The sequence below is a fragment of the Oreochromis niloticus genome, linkage group LG6 (assembly GCF_001858045.2).
Source record: "Oreochromis niloticus isolate F11D_XX linkage group LG6, O_niloticus_UMD_NMBU, whole genome shotgun sequence".
Taxonomy (NCBI): Eukaryota; Metazoa; Chordata; class Actinopteri; order Cichliformes; family Cichlidae; genus Oreochromis; species Oreochromis niloticus.
This window is the reverse complement of record NC_031971.2, coordinates 30836071-30855179: the sequence shown is the minus strand read 5'-3', so window position 1 is coordinate 30855179 and position 19109 is coordinate 30836071. Positions and strand designations below refer to the sequence as shown.

General features: G+C 38.0%; 2 protein-coding genes across 3 annotated transcripts; one reads left to right on the top strand and one right to left on the bottom strand.

Moving 5' to 3' along the window:
• Positions 1-946: 946 nt before the first annotated feature.
• LOC102082677 (uncharacterized) lies at positions 947-3174 on the bottom strand. The gene is made up of 3 exons (XM_005454815.4): positions 2593-3174; positions 2432-2468; positions 947-2097 (listed from the first exon to the last, which is right to left on the bottom strand). Exons 1-3 carry the CDS (start codon positions 2836-2838, stop codon positions 1721-1723), a joined length of 660 nt encoding a protein of 219 aa, XP_005454872.1. The 5' UTR covers positions 2839-3174; the 3' UTR covers positions 947-1720.
• A 7841-nt stretch (positions 3175-11015) lies between these two features.
• On the top strand, positions 11016-17769 carry LOC100690304 (phospholipid phosphatase 3). 2 transcript variants are annotated; one of them, XM_003450012.5, is made up of 6 exons: positions 11016-11562; positions 13430-13587; positions 13691-13977; positions 14058-14115; positions 16614-16790; positions 16891-17769. In XM_003450012.5, exons 1-6 carry the CDS (start codon positions 11370-11372, stop codon positions 16987-16989), a joined length of 972 nt encoding a protein of 323 aa, XP_003450060.1. In that variant the 5' UTR covers positions 11016-11369; the 3' UTR covers positions 16990-17769. The 2 variants fall into 2 exon arrangements, with proteins under 2 accessions (XP_003450060.1, XP_019215303.1); XM_019359758.2 differs by lacking the exon at positions 11016-11562 and adding an exon at positions 13022-13131.
• The last annotated feature ends 1340 nt before the right edge of the window (positions 17770-19109 follow it).

Below are 19109 nucleotides of genomic sequence, written 5' to 3'. Positions count from 1 at the left end.
TGCAGATGTGCTATAAGTGAACCAAGATTTTTTTAACTTAGCTATACACATTAAAGCAGTGTAACGGCACCAAACAGGCATTCCATATTTGGAAGGCTGGCAGAAAATTGCTAAATGTTAAATCAAAAGTCAATAAAGTTATAAATGTATCTGGCTAATTTTTAAGGTACAGCTAGATCAAATTATAATTACAACTGTGTGCGCCACTGAATCATTCAGAGGAATGAACAAAAACAACAAAGTTGCGGGCCAGGTAAAAAAAAAAAAGAAAAAAGAGATGAAACCAGCTGTAAACAAGTTCTATAAAGATAACGGGAGCTGTAGGTTCACTCGTAACCACTGGTCCAAAAAACAACACGTCACACCAAATGTGTACCTGTAAAAATAAACAACTGATTGAACTTGAAATTTCTTTATTTTTATGTTTCTTTCGGTTTTGAAAATCACTAGTTTAGAAAAGTGAGTCCATATAAGCAAAAAAACACTGTACCTACATATGCACAAAAACACATGCACTGATAGTGTATCTATTTTTGTCATATGCAGAAAGTGTACACTCATCTTTAAAAGTAAGGATGTGATTAAACTTACTATATTCTAGTTAGTTACATTCAGTACTTACTTTTAGACCAAAACCATCTTTTTATATATATGTACATGTACTAAAGCATGCTTTTTATTTGAGCATTTGTTGAAACTGTGAAAGTCATCATTCATTATGACAGCACCAGATGAAATTTTGTTTCACTTGACATCTGTATCTCATATATATATAACACAGGAGGTGTTTGCTTGATGGCTTATAGGGTTTTTTTTTTCTTCACCACACATCATGGTAAACAAACAGGATGTGATGTGCATCCAGTTCCCGGTATGAGCTGTGTAACATCGAGGTAAAATCTGTCACAGTCGCTTTCACATTTTGTTCTTTAACACCAAAAAATACTTCATGTCATCACATCCATGTTTTTAATATGGATTACAGAGAAATACATTCAACAATGGGTTCGCCCACAGGGCTTAGATATTTTTTAAAAGCAAAACAATTTCTTACGTTGAGCCTTTACACGTAATTGTAATTAATAAACAAATAAACAGGATCTTTTAGAAATTCTGGATATGTTGTGATTAAATCAGACTTTTTTTCTGCATAAGTGCACAATCTCACTCATCGCTCGGTTACTCATTGCTTCCAAGAACAGATTAACAACAGAAGAACTAAATGTATCCCTGAAAGGCTTTTTTTTTATTGTGGTTGCAGAAGCCCAATGACAACTTGAAATCTGTATATTGCACATCAATATCAGTGTAGTGACATCTACTGTACATTTTTTTTAAAAACCTATACAAAATATAAACATCACTATAAATATAAGTTATAAATAAAAGCAATATAAGTACATAAATAATTCTATATCCCCAAATAAATATACAGAGAAACATTTTTACATAATTACATAGAATGAGGCAAGTTTCTAGTCTCTCCATATTCTGTTTGCATTATAACAAATGCAGCTTTTCTTGAGAGTCTCATAAGGTTCTTTCTCCAAGAACCTTTGCAAGGAAGCTCGTCATAGCTGTGAAAAACGGCACCCAAGCATGCCCGTTTTCACATATGTGGGTTTATGAAAAAACAGACTTCTGTTCTTGTTCGCTACAACCCACGTGTCTCGGGTCCATTTACTTCTAGATAACAGCAGTAGCACTGCAACATGTGCATCTATGGGTCTATGAGGAAAATTCCAAATCCTGAGCCTCCCAGCTCCAGTTTCCAGTCTTCGAGGCCTTTCTGTACTGTCATCTGAGTGAGCAGTCGCTGGTTACGGAGTTGAGTAACAGTCCAGCATTTCCTGCTCACAGGTAATATACCTGCAGGAAGCTCCACTTTGCAGGTAAGTTCATCACCTACTTTCACCGTGAGAACACCCGCGTTGCATATGGAGGTGCAGGTGAGATTTAGCTCAACATACATGAAGTAGGTTCCATCCTGTACTGGCTTCAGTGAATGCTGCACTGAGTCGAAGACAAAGTTGCTTCCTAGAGATGTCCCTGCACCATGTGAGATACTAGCCCATTGCATGGTGGAGTTTTCCAACTCTGCAGGAGGAGACAATTACATTTAGTTTAGTTTTTGTTTAGACAAGATAATATCAGATTTGGCAGCTACACTTACAGATTTGCTAAGACTCATAACCTTTTTTAATGCAAAATATGTTTTTTATTTTTCTCAAAAATTTAAATGTACACTTTTTATATAAACAGCAAACAGGAAAAGACTAACAATAACGTTAAACCATGAGGTCATTATCTTCTGCCTACTCTAAATCTTTTGCAAAAAAAAATGTTATAACTTCCGTTTTTCTGTAGATTCAAAAGACTTTATGTAACATGACTTTATATAAGATATTTGGAAAATCAGTAAAAGACTTACTTGAGTTCTTGGCTCGTATATAAGCAAATTTCTCCATCTGTTGGCAAAACAGTAAACAATGTGTGAATTAAAATGGTTAAATTTAAGAAAAAAGAAAAGAAAGTTATACAAACTACAAAAGTTATCATACAAAATTATACAAAATGATAATAACTAATTACCTTATATACTGGGGAAGATGCGTCTCCCGTCAGCTTCTGGTGCGTCTCAACTGATGGGGGCGAACCCAAGGACTTCATGTTCGCCCGCAGTTCCATCACAACCATCGCTCCCCCGACTGCAAGAGCTGTGGTTGCCACAAAGAGAAAGCTGATGGACATGACTAAAAAATTGTCCAGGCACCTTCCACGCTGAGGGCTTCTTTCCTGAAGCGCTTCAACGTCCACGTCTTTAGCTTGCTGTCCCATCAATCCGCAGTAGGGTCCCTTGAGCTTCGGTCAAAGAGTTCACACTGAGCAGATTTATCTTCTCAGAATAAAAGGTTTGAGCGAGCTTTAAAGTTTTATAGGTCCGGCTGTTGGGTGGTTTACGCCCAAAAGATAGTCCGCTCGTCCGCCGAGTCCACTGCGTGTCTTGGTTTAAATGTTGTAACTGTAAGCACCCATAGCTATTTATGTACGTGAAGTCACTTTCAGACAGGGAGGAAAAACGCGGAAGTCATGGGTTTCCCTGCCGTCCCCACACATTCACACCCCCTCCTTCCCTGGTCTTACAGGAGGTGAGAAAAATAGACGCGCAGACTTTCCGCAGCGCTCTTCGCTATTGCGCAAGTGCACCCCAGAGAAGTGCGGTGGAAAACGAAAGGGACAGAAGAGACGATACCTTCAACTGCACTACATTCCGAAACAGTCAAACATAGCTCACCTTTTCACTTTGAACAAAGCAGGACTGGCAAAAGTGGCACAATGGAGATAATGATCGCATGAAAAAAGCGAATATGGACGTGGCTGTCTTAGGCCTTATGGGAGAAATTTTTTTCTTTTCTTTATTTATGTAGGTGTGCGTTAGGGGTTTGGGGGTGGTGGGTGATTGGACAGTGTAGGGCATTTCTATGTATAATAAAGAGAGCGAGAGAGAGAGAGAGCACGAGAGAGAGAGCACGAGAGAGAGCGCGTGTGAGAGAGGGGAAGAGAGTACTAGGAGCAGTTTTACCAAGAGCATGTCAAATGACAGTGTGACTGGTTGCACAAAAAAATAACCAGGAATATCCCTTCTTGTGTTTGAGAAAGAGAGAGCGAGAGAGAGAGAGAGAGAGACCGAGAGAAAGAGAGAGACCGAGAGAGAGAGTTTTATCTACTAGGAGCAACTACAAGCAGTTTTACCAGGAGCCTGTGAAATGAGACTGTGACTCTAGATTGAAAAAAAAAACAACAACTAGGGATATCCCTTTGTTTTGTTTGTTTGTATGTGTGTGTGTGTGTGTGTGTGTGTGTGTGTGTGTGTGTGTGAGAGAGAGAGAGAGAGAGAGAGAGAGCCTGACAAAGTGAAAGAGGTTCAGCTAGAACCTAGGAGCAGTTTTACTGCACACGAAAAGAACTAGGACTAACCCCTTAATTTGTTTTGTGTGTGTGTGTGTGTGTGTGTGTGTGTGTGTGTGTGTGTGTGTGAAAGAGAGAGAGAGGGAGCCTAACAAAGAGAAAGACAGCAAGAGGTTCAACTATTCAGAGGAGCTAGATGGTGGAATCTATTAATACTGCAAAAACAATTTTCCCTTTCCAGCCAGACAAACTTTAGTCTTACCAGGTATAGTTTAATGCTTTGATAATAGAAGTATGGGAATTCCCCACCATATGTGTATAAGAGAGGGGAAAGGCACAAAGAGTTGAAGAGTGACACTAAAAGGATTAGATAGTGAGAGTGATTTTCCCAAAAAAGAAAAAAAAACCCATTGCTTTCATTTAAGCAAGGAACTTCTGTCTTGCACAAAATCAAAATAAAACTGGGCAATATTATTGTTTTATTTTATTATTATTTTATTTTATTCTCTTTGTAAATGTTTTTACATGCCCCATGTTCATTTGAATATTAGTTTTGCCATCACAGTCACCACTTGCTTCACCATCAAAGAACGTTTAGAAACCCAAACGAGGTACATGCCGCAAAACCATGATTTCTATCACAGTGGCATGGCCATCTGGCTTGCTGAATTCAAAGTCTGATGTTTACATATGCATGAACTTACTTACAGGATGCTTCAGTTTTTCAACATTTTTCACTCTGTCTTCCAGTTTTTGCAGTTGTTATAAAAACTAACCATTAACACAAAAGGCAGTAAAGTTATTAGCTATAGAAATAGGTAATAACTTGTGACTGACGTTTCAAGTTGGAACAAACAGAACGTGCTTGTGCTGCTTTCTGCACAGGTATGAAATTTACAATGAGATGTTTAATATAAACTTAGCAATTATTTAATTTTTTGTCCTTTCCTTACCTCACGAGTGCCTCGTTTCACTGATCCTCTTGCACTAGACCGACATTGACCGACATCTCAACAACTATTTGATGGTTTACAATGAACTTTTCTGCTAGAGTGTGCAGCATAAAAAGCCAGTAAGACAGGGAAGTCAAGGTAGCAATAAACCAGTAATAAAAACACCTGGACAGCCATTTGTTTATGTTTCTATTTATTTATTATCACTGGTGTAAAACTGAATTACACATTTTTAAGAAAACTTGTAAAAAAAAAAAAACTGGTAATAATTAAATTCCTCATATAGGCAACATGTACAGAGTTGTTGATATTGTTGTATTGTTGATAACTGTAAATGCAGATATGAATACATGCAGTTTTTTGGAGGGGGGGTGTTACTGTAAATGAACTAACTGGACTAATCACAGGAATCACAGGCATTATAGTCTATTGTGTAATTAATGGTGAATAACTGGTGTGGACTCTTCCTCTAGCATCAGGTGATGATCTGTAGAGTCAGCATGGTGTATATTAGGATTTATGGTAATGGCATTCTAATGCTATTATTGGATCATGTTAAGGGAATGTCTGTGGCTGTTCCTGAACAAGAAGTCATGGGTAAAAGGAAGTGGCTACCACTTAGAAAACAAACACAGTGCAAGTTCTGACACTAATGTAGACAAAAAAAATAGTTAAATATATCTATAGCTTTATCATAGAAACCCAAAAGATGGTGTGTCGTACACACAGAAGGTATTGTTTGTGTTATATTTTGTACTTTTTAGATCATGTGAATTCAAAAGAGGTTATGGGTTAGTAAGAATAACATTTAAAAACGTTGTTGTTCTGCTGTCGTGTACTTACAAACTTATTTTGAATACAATAAAACACATTTATGTGACTGTGCGTCATGTTTAGTTCCTGTGTTTGTTTCTTCATCTCTGACATCATTACTTAGCCTCTTAGTGCTGTTAAGCAGAAAACTATTGAACAACTTGTGGTAGAGAAATATTGCCACTTCTTATTTATTTGAATGATTTTTAAGTTCCAATACTTCTACTTTTATGTCCTAACAGGGCCCTGATTGGCAAAATAATGATAATCTATGTAATAAAACATTTTAGTAACAGTAAAAGTACTTAGAGCCAACCCAAGAAGCCTCTCGTGGCAGCAAATGCAACTTTGATCTTGGACAGATTACATTATATTTTGTTGGCTAAAGACAAGTTTAATACAGAGCACTGAACTAAATAGTTTATATTGAGTCTATGGCGATTACAAATTTTCAACTCCCAATTTTTCTTTTATGTAAATTTTTGTATGCACTGTACATAATTCACTGTAACTTGCTCACTAAGTTTGCATACCTACAGTTGAGCTGTTCATTCCATATATGTATACAAATGATAGCAGCTCAAACATCCACTTATTACTACTCAGTTTGTAAAGTGGGGCAACAAAAGACTGGCAAACTGTTGCTAGGTCTGATGACCCACGATGTCTGTTGCAACATTTGGGTGGTATGGGCAAAATTTGCTGAAAGCACCATGAAAAGTTGGATCGAGCTTCCTTTGCATCAAAAGTTTGGGCTGGTGGTGTTGTTTGTTGTTGGTTGTGCAGGGGACAGCTTACTGGCACACTTTGGGCTCTTTAATAACTACTGAGAATTTTTTAAATGTCACCTGAGTATTGTTCCTGACCCTATGTCTTCCCTCATGACCACACTGTACCCATCTTCTGATTGCTCCTTCCAGCCGGGCAAAGTGCCATGTCTCAAAGCTCAGGTCATCTCAAAGTGACTATTTCAATATGATGGTAAGTTCACTGTAACGGCCTCCACACTAGATTAAAAGATTTGCATCATGGATGTGCGGCTGACAAATCTGAAGCAGCTGTGTGATGCTATCATGTCAATCATCATGTTAAATGTATGCCAGAAAGAATTAAGGATGTTCTGAAAGCCACAGGTTATCTGCTATATTTTGTAGATACACTGTATCTGTGGGTCATTAATTCTCCAAAATGTAGGCTCAGTGTTAGGGTAGGCACTTTCACCTCACAGGGGTGAACCATTCCAGTACAGACCTGACAGGAGTGCCACTGTCACTATCTAAGTTGACTGACTACAGGTTAGTTCTGCCAAAACTTTCAGCTCAGTTTCTCTCAATTTTGATTTTATGCTGAACTGTCTCAAAGTTTTTCTTGGTTTCCTCTCTGTTGAGTTTTTTGGGGCATTTTTTCAAACGTTTAAGTGATGTCCAAAAACTTTCATTGCTGCATTCATACAAAGCCCAATAAAAATGTTTTTACAATATAACACTCAGGTAAGTTTTACATCTTCCATTGCATTTTGTTTAGTAAATTTAGATAATGTCATGCCCTTTGTGACGCTATGTAACCTTAAACTATGGGGAAGACAAAAACAAAAAGTACTTAATTAAAATATCATGAGGAATGACAACTGAGAAGCGTGACACTGTAATGGGAATAATGTGGGGATTCTTGCTGTGTGGGTGACCAAGATGAGGAAGTCAGCATGAAACAGAGAAAATAAGAAATTTAGCATTACGAGCATTTGTAGAAGGTCATATAGTCCGCCAGGGCAAACCCATGTCTTCTGTTCCTCAATGAAACTAACCACAAATATACAAATAAGCAAACTATTAAAAATAAGGCAGCACAGACAAATTCCTCAAGAGTTTCCCAGCTGTTTTGAAAAAGCTTGAGCTTGTTAAAAACGAACAGCATCTGTCTGTGTGCGTCTGTGTGTGGTATTTAGTTTATCTGAATTTATGATCTACATCTGTTCACCTTGCGTGTTGTTTTGAAAGATTTCAGAGACCTCTGTTAAATAGAGGAAGTTGCATTGAGGGCCTGTAATGTTCCACATGAGTATAAAATCATTTTACAAATGACGCTCGAGCTTCCTTACGCAAAGTGACGAAATGTCGGAGGAAGGTAAAAGAGGAACTATGTCACTGTTAAATGCCTGAGATAAAGTAAACAACTGCTAAACCTACAACCTTGCACAAATACACACCCACGCATATTTCATCCTGGATTTTCTGTGGTCAGGATTACATCCACTTCACCTACTTGACCAAAAAAAAACCAAAAAACGTTATGATGTGCTGGGTTTTCTCACAGGGAAGTAGCTCTCTGTGTTTTCACTTCACAATCAGGTTCATGCTATCTTTCTATTTTCCTCCATGTATGAAAACAAAAACAAAAATGGCTAAACTCCAGCATAGCTGCTAGAGTAGTACATCCGCTGATAGTGGTTTTGCTGCCACCTACTGCTGAAAACTGTTTATCCTGAATGTTGTGCTGCAGTTTCACTTATCAAATTAAGTAAATCACCAATCAATCTCTTAATTTACTCTTAATTTAAAAACAATATATTTTTTTTATACATTGTAACACTACTTGTGAGGATAAAACGACTTGTTAAGTTGTTACATTATATTTCCTTCTACTGTGAGCAAGCTTTTGTTTTCCATGTCCCACATAATGAAAACACATGCAACATATTAAAAAAAATCAAGCTTATCTCACCAGGTCATTTAGAAAAGCAAATTTATAAGTACATTTAAAGTGTATGAAAACTGGAAAAAGGTACAGTAAAATGTAAAGTCGTTAATTGTACTTGTCTCTTGTAAGACGAGGCAAAAATAGTGTTGTTGTTTTGGTTTTTTTTAATATGTTTGGTGCCCTTTTGGTTATTCCCCACCTTGGTTCATTCAGGAGTCAACCACCACAAAGTTTCTAAAACAGCACAACTGGGACTTTTTGTTTCTGTCATTGTAAATACATTGTCATTTTTTGTTGTGCTAATCGGCATCTCATATTTTTCAGTGTACAAGTTAGTTTGCTTACTTTTAGGAAAGTGGTGATACTGATGTCGATACACAAAAACAAAGGTATAAATGAACAAAATAAGTCAAAATAAGTTAATTTACTATCTGTGTGCATCTTCCTACAAATGCCCACATGAATGAATGAATGAATGAATGAATGAATGAATGGAGTTGAATGAATGAATGAATGGAGTTATTCTTGTATGACTTGCAACTGTTACTGTAAAGCTTTCAAGCACATACAGAAAACTATCAGAATGGAAAACTATATGATTATTGTTATCTTAGTTTCTGAATCTATAAATGAATGAAATAATGAAGGAATATTATTCAGTGGATTTTATTAGCATTGCTGGTAGATAGACTGCTACCTTTTGTCATATAGACTGTATCCAGTATAGATGTTATCAGCTGTTTCCAGTCTTTATGCCTAGCTAAGCTAAAAATAACTGGTTGCTGGCTCTGTAGTTTTACATTACACATATTCCAGTTACCACAGTTCTTTCAGACACTGGCATCAAACCAGTGTGGGTATTTTCCCAAAAGATGAGCTTCACTATTATTTGTCACTGACTCAAGAATCAAATATTTATAAAGTATTTACTTGTAATGTTTTAAATTGGTTTTCACCAATGGTTCTCCAAACTTTCTGAAGGTCTTTCTTTGGACGTTGGTTACTTTTTTACTCATTTACAGTTCAGGCCCAAACCTGACCATTTTTAGAGGAATGCTTTTTGTTTTGTTTTTTTAGCCACTTAACACAGGCCCACAGTATAAAACATAAACCTAATACTGTTGTGTACAACAGCGTATTAGGGATATATTAGGAAGAAAAACATATACATTATTGATCATTTTGAGGATAATTGCAAAAAGTCAAAATACTATTTTGAGAAAAAACGTCCAAATGTGGAGATTACAGGCAAACTGTCACGGCTGCTATAACCTCTACGAAATGCCATGTGTAGATGAGTTAGTCAGATCATACTTCAGAATTGGTTTTAGTTACAAGGAAATTATTAGCATAGCAAAGACCTGACAAGGGAACTGAAAGTTCCATCTGGCCCTTTAGTTGAGCCATACTGTTCACTGAAAGCCTCAAAAAATTTGACCTCAGTGGAAGGGTAAATGTCAAGAAGCTACATTCAAGGAAAGAGAACAGGAAGAAAAGACTAGGGTGTGCCAAATTTCACAAGAACCACAGTGAAAATGTAATGAGTCAAATAGAGTTATTAATCCAAATTTGTAATTTATAGCTGAAATCATCAACAATATGTATGAAAGAGATCAGGAGAATGTGGAGGGCCAAAATTAATTAAATAGATACATCATTAAATAATTAACTAAATGTGTTGTTAATGAATAAAAATCTGAAACACGCAATTAATTAAATATAAATACATTTTATTTAAATATTTAATACACTGTTTCCTTATTACAAATTTAAAATAATTAATTGCACATTTGTTTAATAATGTCTTAATTTAATTCTTTTGGGCACTCATGTCCCTCAATAGAAGAAAGATAATGCCAATGCTAGAAAAGCATAGCTGGAAAGAAAAACATATGATGACTCAATGCTAGTCATGGTCTGCTCTCCTCATAACCTGGAACTCAACATCCTTGAAGTAGTGGGATCATCTTGACAGCAAACAGAATAGACCAGCATCCAAAAGAAGAGCTCAAGACGGCTTGCCTGAGAGTTTAAGTTGTATTGAAAAAGAAAAGAAAAGAAAAGAAAAGAAAAGAAAAGAAAAGAAAAGAAAAGAAGAAATTTCAATCTTGTTAAGATTGTATGAACCCAAAATACTGTTAACATCTTTTTCTCCACTTGGAAGTTATACTTCTACCACCATCTTGTAGAATTCGCCTATAGATTTCAGTTGGGGATTATTTAAGACACATCTCTTACTTATGATATATTTGAACTGGTCAATAAACCACGATTAAAAAAAAACACGATGTGTTTTTCGAACAACTATGTAAAGATTAAATTTAAAAAGTACTAAAGTAATCAGACTCAAAAGTAAAATATGTCCAGATCAATGGCAAATATTTGTATTTTTTTTTAACTGTGGGCTAAATTACTTCAAAATACTTCGAATTATGTTTCAGTGTTTTGTTAAAGTGATATGAAGTTTTATTTCGTCTACTTTTGATTTCTTCCCAATCTCCTATCACCTGCATTTTTTTGTAGGCGATAAGTCATACAGTAGTAGTGATGGAGAAATATCTTCCAGACTGCATCCATGCAATAACTATCGTCACACCGTGACACATATCTGATGTGCTGCCTCTAATTAGGACTTGTGGATTTTTCCCTCCCTATTTTCCCTAATGTTCGATGAGCTGACAGGGAGAGAGAAAGGGAAAGAGAGAGGGAGTGAGAGATTTTATCAACTAGTTGTTTCGCAAACCATGCATATCTTCAAGCTGACGGAGGCACTTTAGCGAGTCTGAACGAGCCCTGCAGACTGACACCAGCATGAGTAAAACATTTCTCCACTTTGACAGCGAAGAAACACGTCACCACGCGCTCCAGGTAGCATATTAAATACCCCTGGAACTTTTGGATTTACTTTCACTCTCCCTGGAGATCTGCACATGAGTAGCCAAAGGGCGCTCCCAAGTTTCTGATGCCAGTTAGATCTACAACCGACCTACAATTCGCATGTTGGATACATTTGCCCCGCAGAGCGCCGGTGTGCCCATCTCCAGAGCGGACCTCCAGCTTAAACTGACGGAAAACAAGAGCGGCCTGGGGATGGAGAACGGCACTGGGAAGAAACTCATGGAGATAACTGGACCGGCTTTATCTAAAAGAAAACTTCTGGTCGGCTTAGACCTGCTCTGCCTCTTTCTTGGTAAGAAGGCCTAGCTGGATTTGTCAGTGTTTAACATAATACTATATTACTTATTGAGGGGCCTGCTTTGCCTTGTACAAGGCCACGTATTCCGCAGCCACATACTTCAACATTTAACCCCGTGTTATAAGCTGATACAGCCCTGTGTTCATTGTGTTGCTGGACTTCCGTGCAGAGTTTTTTTCCATTCATTAGAACTACACTGGTGCCAGTGTGCATTAGTACAAACTACACTAACTGATATGCTGAATGAGTCTATTTTTTAACTGTAGGCTACAACGTAAGAAACTTTCTCATTAATATTTTTATAGCTGAAATCTGCATTTGATTCAGCAGTGAGTTGATAGAACTTCAATCAGCTAATAACATTCTGTTGTCTCGAAAAGGGTTTGTGGGTGTTTTTGCATAATTCTCTTAAATTCTTCGAAATTATTCAAGATATATCGGTATTATTTTAAAAAAAAATCAAAGCGAGTCATTTGTTGTTTGTTCAAAGCCATATATTCTCGTACAGTCATTAATGAATTTGTTCATCAACGACAAAATCCCGTATACACTTGTTATTCCTTTCAATAAGGTAACGAGTGAGCATCGCCCATGTTAAGTGCTGTTCCACTTTTATCCCTTTCGGTCAAGAAAACAGTGGGTATTTGGGTACTTATAAACGTGATGATCGAGCTTACAGTCTTCCGAAAACAAGCAGCAAATATAAAAAGGTGAAAAAAGGAGGAAACCAGAAAAGTAAAAGAGACAGAAAGTTAGTTTTCACCCCTTTCATCTACATGCCACCTCTCTTTTTCTGCTCACGCACGTTCTTCAGCTCTTTGTGCCAGCTGGTTTGTGCATTACCCAGGGAATTGTGCAGTTTCCATGACAACATCCAGTTCTCAGGGTAGAGTCAGGCCAGGGGGAATTCAATAAATAATGTACGATCCATGACTATCACATGTGTGTGTACACATACATGCCCACGACTCTACTTGTTGACCCTAGCTCATAGTGGTATTGGTGGTGGGAGAGGGGTTATGTAATGCTGGCTGGCTGGAACAAGCTGGACAGAGAAGTAGCCTGTATTAACAACAGATTGGATCTGTGCAGAAGGGTGGAGGCCCTGCGAGAAGCCTCTGTTTCTCTCTTTCTTTGTCCGTTTTGATGTCTGTTCCCCACCCTTGTCTTTTCTGTGTGTGCGTGCAGGCATGCAAACCAGAGACAGAGAAGGAGATAGGACACTGGGAGACAAACAGAGACAGTGTGAGGCTGGCTCTGGCTTGGGTCTATTGGCGCTTTTACGCTTTGTTTTGTTGGGAAGAGCTCAACTGGAGTCACAAACAACCCCCCCTTTCTCTCCTCATCAACAGAAATGCATACACTTAGACACAAATACACACATGTGCAGTTCAAACTGGGTCTTTTACTGAGCGCTGCCTTGCTCCGCTCTTCCACTCTCAGTGGATTCAGCTTTTATTCAGTAAGGAAACTGGAGCTTTCGGCTGTTCTCTGAGTTTCTTTGGTCCCAGTGGAGGAGTGTTACGACCCCGACATTCCTAATGGTTGTTCTCCAAAGAAAAAGTTGGATTTCCTTTTTTCTGTAAAAGTCTTACTTTCCCAAACTTCTTTCCTTTCTAAAAATCCCTATTCATCTGTCTTGTATGTTTCATTGTAGCTTTAAATTTATGTTTTGATTATATTATTTTTTATCTATGATTAACAATGCCTCTTCTTGGTTAACCTGAGATGAGACCTTACTCCTCTTTTCTTCTCCCATGTAACACTTTCAAAGAATACTTTCACCAAGAGGAAAACTGGGGACTTAAAATACTTAATTTTGTCTAATTCTATTTTTCTCCCTTTTCTTCCTCCCATGCAGCTTCCATCCCTTTATTTGCATGTGAGCTAAAGGTACTGAGTCCTTACAGAAGAGGTTTCATTTGTGGGGACCCCAGCATCACTTATCCTTACCTGCACAGAGAAGCCATACCAGATGAATTACTCATCACAGGTGGCATCATCATCACCGGCCTCACTGTGAGTATTCATCATCTTCATCATTCCTGTCGTATCAGTCACCCCATTGTCATTTATTGTACAACGTGTGATCTTGTGATTCTCACGTTCCATCTGAATCTAGATTGCTCTCGGGGAGTGTTATCGGGTGCGTTTCCACGGTGTCAGCTCGAAGGCCTTTGTGAGGAACCTATACGTTTCATGCCTGTACAAGGAGCTGGGGTGCTTCCTGTTTGGATGTTGTGTCGGCCAATCACTGACCAACATGGCCAAGCTCAGCGTGGGACGGCTGCGACCGCACTTCCTGTCAGTGTGCGGTATTACCTATGCATCACTCAACTGCACACCTGGGACCTACATTGAAACAGTGACTTGTCGCCAGCCTGACCACCAGTTAGAGGAGGAAGCCAGGTGTGTGTCTGCATTCACGAATTTGTGCTTTTAATGTCGTATTGAAATTTGCAATTCTAAATACTTCTCCACTTTTTCAGGAAGTCCTTTTTCTCGGGCCATGCTTCTTTTGCAATGTACACAATGCTCTATTTAGCTGTGAGTATCTCTATTTATTAGTCTCTTTTTCCAAAATTTTTCTCTTCCTCTATCTCTCTCTCTTTCTCTCCCACACACCACACATTCATACTGGCAAAGAAAATTGACTGTCTCTCCAATTTCCAATTACCATCACTTTGTAAAATGCTGAGAGAGAATGAATGAAACAGGGACTCATCCCCAGTCCAGTTAGCATCAAAGAGCGAGAGAATAAGAGATGAGGGACTGGAGGGAGATATGGCACAAACAGAGACTGCTTTGTTCTGCTTTGGGAGGAGTGTGACCTCGTCTCACTGTGCTGCTCTATTGTGCAAGAGTGTGTGTGTGTGTGTGTGTAAGCCCCTGCATTTGTATATAAGAAAGCCAGCATTTGTGGATGCAAGTTCTCATTTATGTGAATATGTGTACTCATTTTTATGCAGAAATAAATCCTGCATCAGCAGAAATTCAAATATTTTCACAGCTAACAAGTTCAGCATAAAGAAAATATAACATGATTCTTCATGATTGATCTTAAATGTTCTATAGTGTCCTGTAGAACTTTACATATTTATATTACATGCAAAGAGAGCGTATTTATCTATTAGTCTTTGGTGGGAAGATTTGGACCTGGCTTAAACAAACTGTATGTAAGTTTTCAGCTTACAACAGCATTTTAAGGAGGGTTTACCCGCTTTATATCAGTGAAACAGATGCACAGGAATCACGTTCACTGCTGCTGCTATTATATAAAACAGTTTTTCACAGCTTTCATTGACTAAAGCACAGAGGGGTCATTGTGACATCTATTATTTCAGGAGCAAACATCTGGATCTTTAGCTGCCCGACTTTGTTCTCTCACAATGTCACTAGCACCACTTTATTTTAAGAGGGAAATTATTATTCATAATTTTTTTTTTTTTTTAAATTTCTTTTTTAAACTTAACAACTCACTGCCTAAATCATAAGTGGAACTGAGGGCACAGTTGTGCACATTCACTCTTTTCTTTGTCTTGACTTTGTCTTTCTTTGACTTTCAGTACCTTTTTTGGTGCGAGTGGGGGGTTGATAATTTAATGTGATTTTCATGCTTCTCTCTGAGCAAATGAACACTAGGGTGCCAAAAGTGGAAGTCACTTTGTTAGATGACAATGAGAGCCGACTCACAACAGTCTCAATATCGGGTGTTTTATGATGTGAGTGGCGCATTGGCTGTGACACACCTGTGAAAGTAGATCAGGAATAATTTCAGAATGATTCTTCCTGCTTGTGGGTCCATAAAACAACAGTTAACTATTAATTTACCATCAAACAATAACAAGATTATTTGCCTCCTGTTGTATTGAAAGTTCCCAAGAAGGGGCACAAGTATCACAGGTGGTATTTCTTTAGTATCTAAGTTTTCAGCTAACAGAGCTCAACTAAATAAAAAAAAAAAAAAATGAAATCACCATTAAATTAAAGAACTGCACCCATACAAGTCTGAACAGTAAACTAAGCAGCAGAGAAAAAAATGAATGCATAAATGATTAAAGCTGGTGAGGAAACCAACACAGAAATACATCATTAGCTCGTTGACACTGTTAACTAATAGTAAACCAAATGCTGCCTAAACATAACAGATAAACTAGTTAATCTTATGAATATTATTATTACTCATTATTTAGCTCAAATATGGCCAACAGTTAAATTGTTCATCAGCAATTCAAACACAAATGCTAGCAAAATATTATAGATCAAATGTTGAACTTGGTCACCAAGACTCATGAAATTAATGCATACAGAGGTAGTAGTTGATGAATGCTTACATTATAAATATATATATTTATGAATATCTTTGAATAGCCATGTTTCGGTCTACTCTTTTCTCTTTCCCCTCATACTCATTTGGTTTGCATATGATGTCTGCCTTTCCCTAAGCCTGGTTTTCCTTCCTAAAAAGTAGTGTTTCCTTCCCACTGGCACCAAGTGCGTTTTCATAGGGGAGTAGTGTGCCTGTTGGGATTTCTTTCTAATATTGCAGGGTCTTTACTCTTTATGTACGATATAAAGCACTTTGAGGTATTGTGAACTGGAGCTATATAAATAAAACTGAATTGAATTGAATTAACTATCCATAACTGATAAATACAGAAGTCCAGAAACAGGTGTTGAGTACTCTCAAAGATGCTTCAGATTCGATAACCGCCTATAACCTTCATATACAATGTTTAATCATTTGCAGTATCAAAATTAAATATATTTGTCATTACCACACCACTCAAATTTATAAAACCTCTCTCACAAAAACAAATCTTAACCCATCTCAGAAACCACTTATCCAATCACCATCCACCATAGCCCTTACCTTCTGGTGGAAGCTGTAACTCCCTGACCATCAACACAAAGAGAGAACTTTTGTTCCCCCTCCCCACTGTAATCCGTAGCTTTAGCCACAATTATCTCCTCACTTGTATACGTCTTGTATCTGTAATGTATTGCTCAGCGAATTAAATATTGTTTTTGTTTCTGTAATATAGTTTTACCTGCAGGCACGGCTGACGTGGCGTGGAGCTCGGCTGCTGAGACCCGTGCTGCAGTTTTTCTTGGTTATGCTGGCAATCTACACAGGCCTGACCCGTATCTCAGACTACAGGCACCACCCGTCTGATGTACTAACAGGCTACATACAGGGAGCTCTCACTGCCTACTGGGTGGTCAGTATACCTTGCCTGCTTGTCTTTGTGCATCAATGCGTGTCCACGTGTCAAAGTCTGCTTAATCCTCAAGTTGGGCATGTGTTTATTTTTCTCCCAGGCCTTCCACATCTCAGCTATGTTTAAAAGCTCCAGTTCAGATCTCTCTCCGACCGAGACCCTTGACAGCCCCCTGTCACCCCACCATACTGTTTGCTAAACCTCATTCCCACTTACCGCCGCATCTGCCTGCGTTCACCTGCTGCCTGAAGACTGATTTGGACAGACAAGAGATCTGAAGAATGCAAGACCATTTCCTGTGAAATCAAGCTACATACCTCAGTATTTTGACAGAGTCAGGGGAGAAAAGGAAAGCAGACCTTATGAAATACTGTCAAAGAAAATACTCTATGAACTAAGAGACAGGAAGAGAGAAGGAGTCTAAAACTATGCAAGTTCCTCTGTCTTTGTTGTGTGTCAAGTAAGCAGTCTTGAAAAAAAACTGACATTAGCTTCACATGTAACACTTACCTGTGAGATGAGACTACAAACAAGACTGAACGCAGAAGAACCACTATCACTCCACATATCACTTGTTTTTTTTACAATTCAAAAACTGTAAAAGCACTTTTTCATCTCCATGATAGTGTTAATAATTAGCACTTAGTATGTAGCATGTAAAATATTTTATACAAAAGTTAATTAAGTTGTGTAGTTTATTTATCCACCCACTGAATGTTGTTGAAGGAAAGCACAAATAGCAAAAAAGCAACTCATTTGTAAAGTTTGCATCAGGTGATTTCATTGGATGCATCCGTCCATCTCTGTGTTATGTAAGTGAGAGGACTCCTATAAACTGTTTTAACAGGATCTTTATTTATGGAAGAGGATGGATGCCACTAGTTCTCAGACTTTATAAAGTTATGGATGCTTGTAGATAACTTACCAGTCCATGAGTGCACAGATCATTAAAAATAAAAGCAATTGTTTTTTTTAGTTATTTAATTTTCATTGTACTGTATGTAATTAAATGTTTTGACCACTTGGGGGCACTACTGCAAGCGTGTAAAACAGCTTTCACGTGTTTACATAAGCAGACAGAAAACATGTCATCACTCATTTGGACTAAAGCATCTCTGTCCACCTGAGAATTCCAATCTTCTTTCTCTTTTCGCTTTGATTTGGTCTCCCCAGACTCCACGGGGAAGATTCTAATTTTTCAGAAAGTCACTAACTTTGTCTTCCTGCTGTTTGGTGCTGGCCAGGTGGCACAGGGTAGATTTATCAAAGCTTGCCTAAAACAGCAGCCTGCTGCGACTGAAACAAGATTAAAGAGAGCCCGGATCAAAACAGCAGAGTTATTAGCTGTTAAAATCAAAACAATGAGCCAAAGATGTTCAATTAGCACTGTGCAAATGAGCTGGAAAGTGGGCGATAATTCTCTGCTGTTTTGTCATAACAAGCAACACCTTACATTACACTGTGTCATTTGATCTGTTTTGGGCTAATCCAGAAATATTGATTAGTGGAGCTTTAGGCAGATAGCACAAGAAAGCAAACAGCATCATTCACATTTATTATGTGGACTGCTTTTTGTCAATATGTTTTTGTGATGAACCAAATGGGACCCATACAACTGCAGTTCATTTAGTATTGAATTCATTTCATCACACTTCTCTTCTTATACATGTTATCTTTGGGAGAATCCAAAATCTTATTTAGGGAAAAGTGTTATCAACTTTTCTTTAAAATATCAAAATTAAAAGCGATCACTGTGCGGCTAAATAGTCCCTGACAGAATGACATTGCACTATTACTAAAGCACAGATGTGTCCAAAGCATTTAAATTTTGCAGCTGGATTGACTTGGAGCTCATTTTCATTACTGTCTATTTTGGGAAAATCTCTCTTGTCATTCGAATTTGATGCTTTGTATGTAATATCTTTATTAGATGTAAGATCGATGCATTAAGGTTCAATATTTCCCTAGAGAGTAACATATTAATTTAAAACACCACAGGCAGTCACCTTAGACTACATTGCTTCTTAGACACTAACATTTCTCACTCTCCTCACATCATATACCAAGCACACCCTCCCAACGTGTTGGTCTATTAAAGCTGCAGAATTTTCCATCTCTCCCTCTGATATGTCAATGCGGCGGCTGCACTGAATTGCTTCCTGCTGTGTCGACCTCTCCACTACCTCAGCATTCACCTGTAGACTCCAGGGGGGATGTTTACTCATCATTCCCCGATTCCTATACGTACCGTATCTGCTGGGAGAGATGAGCTCAGAGCCTAGGCTACAAACTCTAGCAATGTTCTGTTGGTGTAATAAG

Bases quoted from the DNA above. Each gene is read 5' to 3' on its own strand.
- LOC102082677 (XM_005454815.4), bottom strand. From the start codon at position 2,838: ATGGGACAGCAAGCTAAAGACGTGGACGTTGAAGCGCTTCAGGAAAGA. The intron at 2,469-2,592 runs GTAATTAGTTAT...TTTTGCCAACAG, and splicing joins CATCTTCCCCAGTATATAAG to ATGGAGAAATTTGCTTATAT. The intron at 2,098-2,431 runs GTAAGTCTTTTA...CTCCTCCTGCAG, and splicing joins TATACGAGCCAAGAACTCAA to AGTTGGAAAACTCCACCATG.
- LOC100690304 (XM_003450012.5), top strand. From the start codon at position 11,370: ATGTTGGATACATTTGCCCCGCAGAGCGCCGGTGTGCCCATCTCCAGA. The intron at 13,588-13,690 runs GTGAGTATTCAT...ATCTGAATCTAG, and splicing joins TCATCATCACCGGCCTCACT to ATTGCTCTCGGGGAGTGTTA. The intron at 13,978-14,057 runs GTGTGTGTCTGC...CCACTTTTTCAG, and splicing joins CAGTTAGAGGAGGAAGCCAG to GAAGTCCTTTTTCTCGGGCC.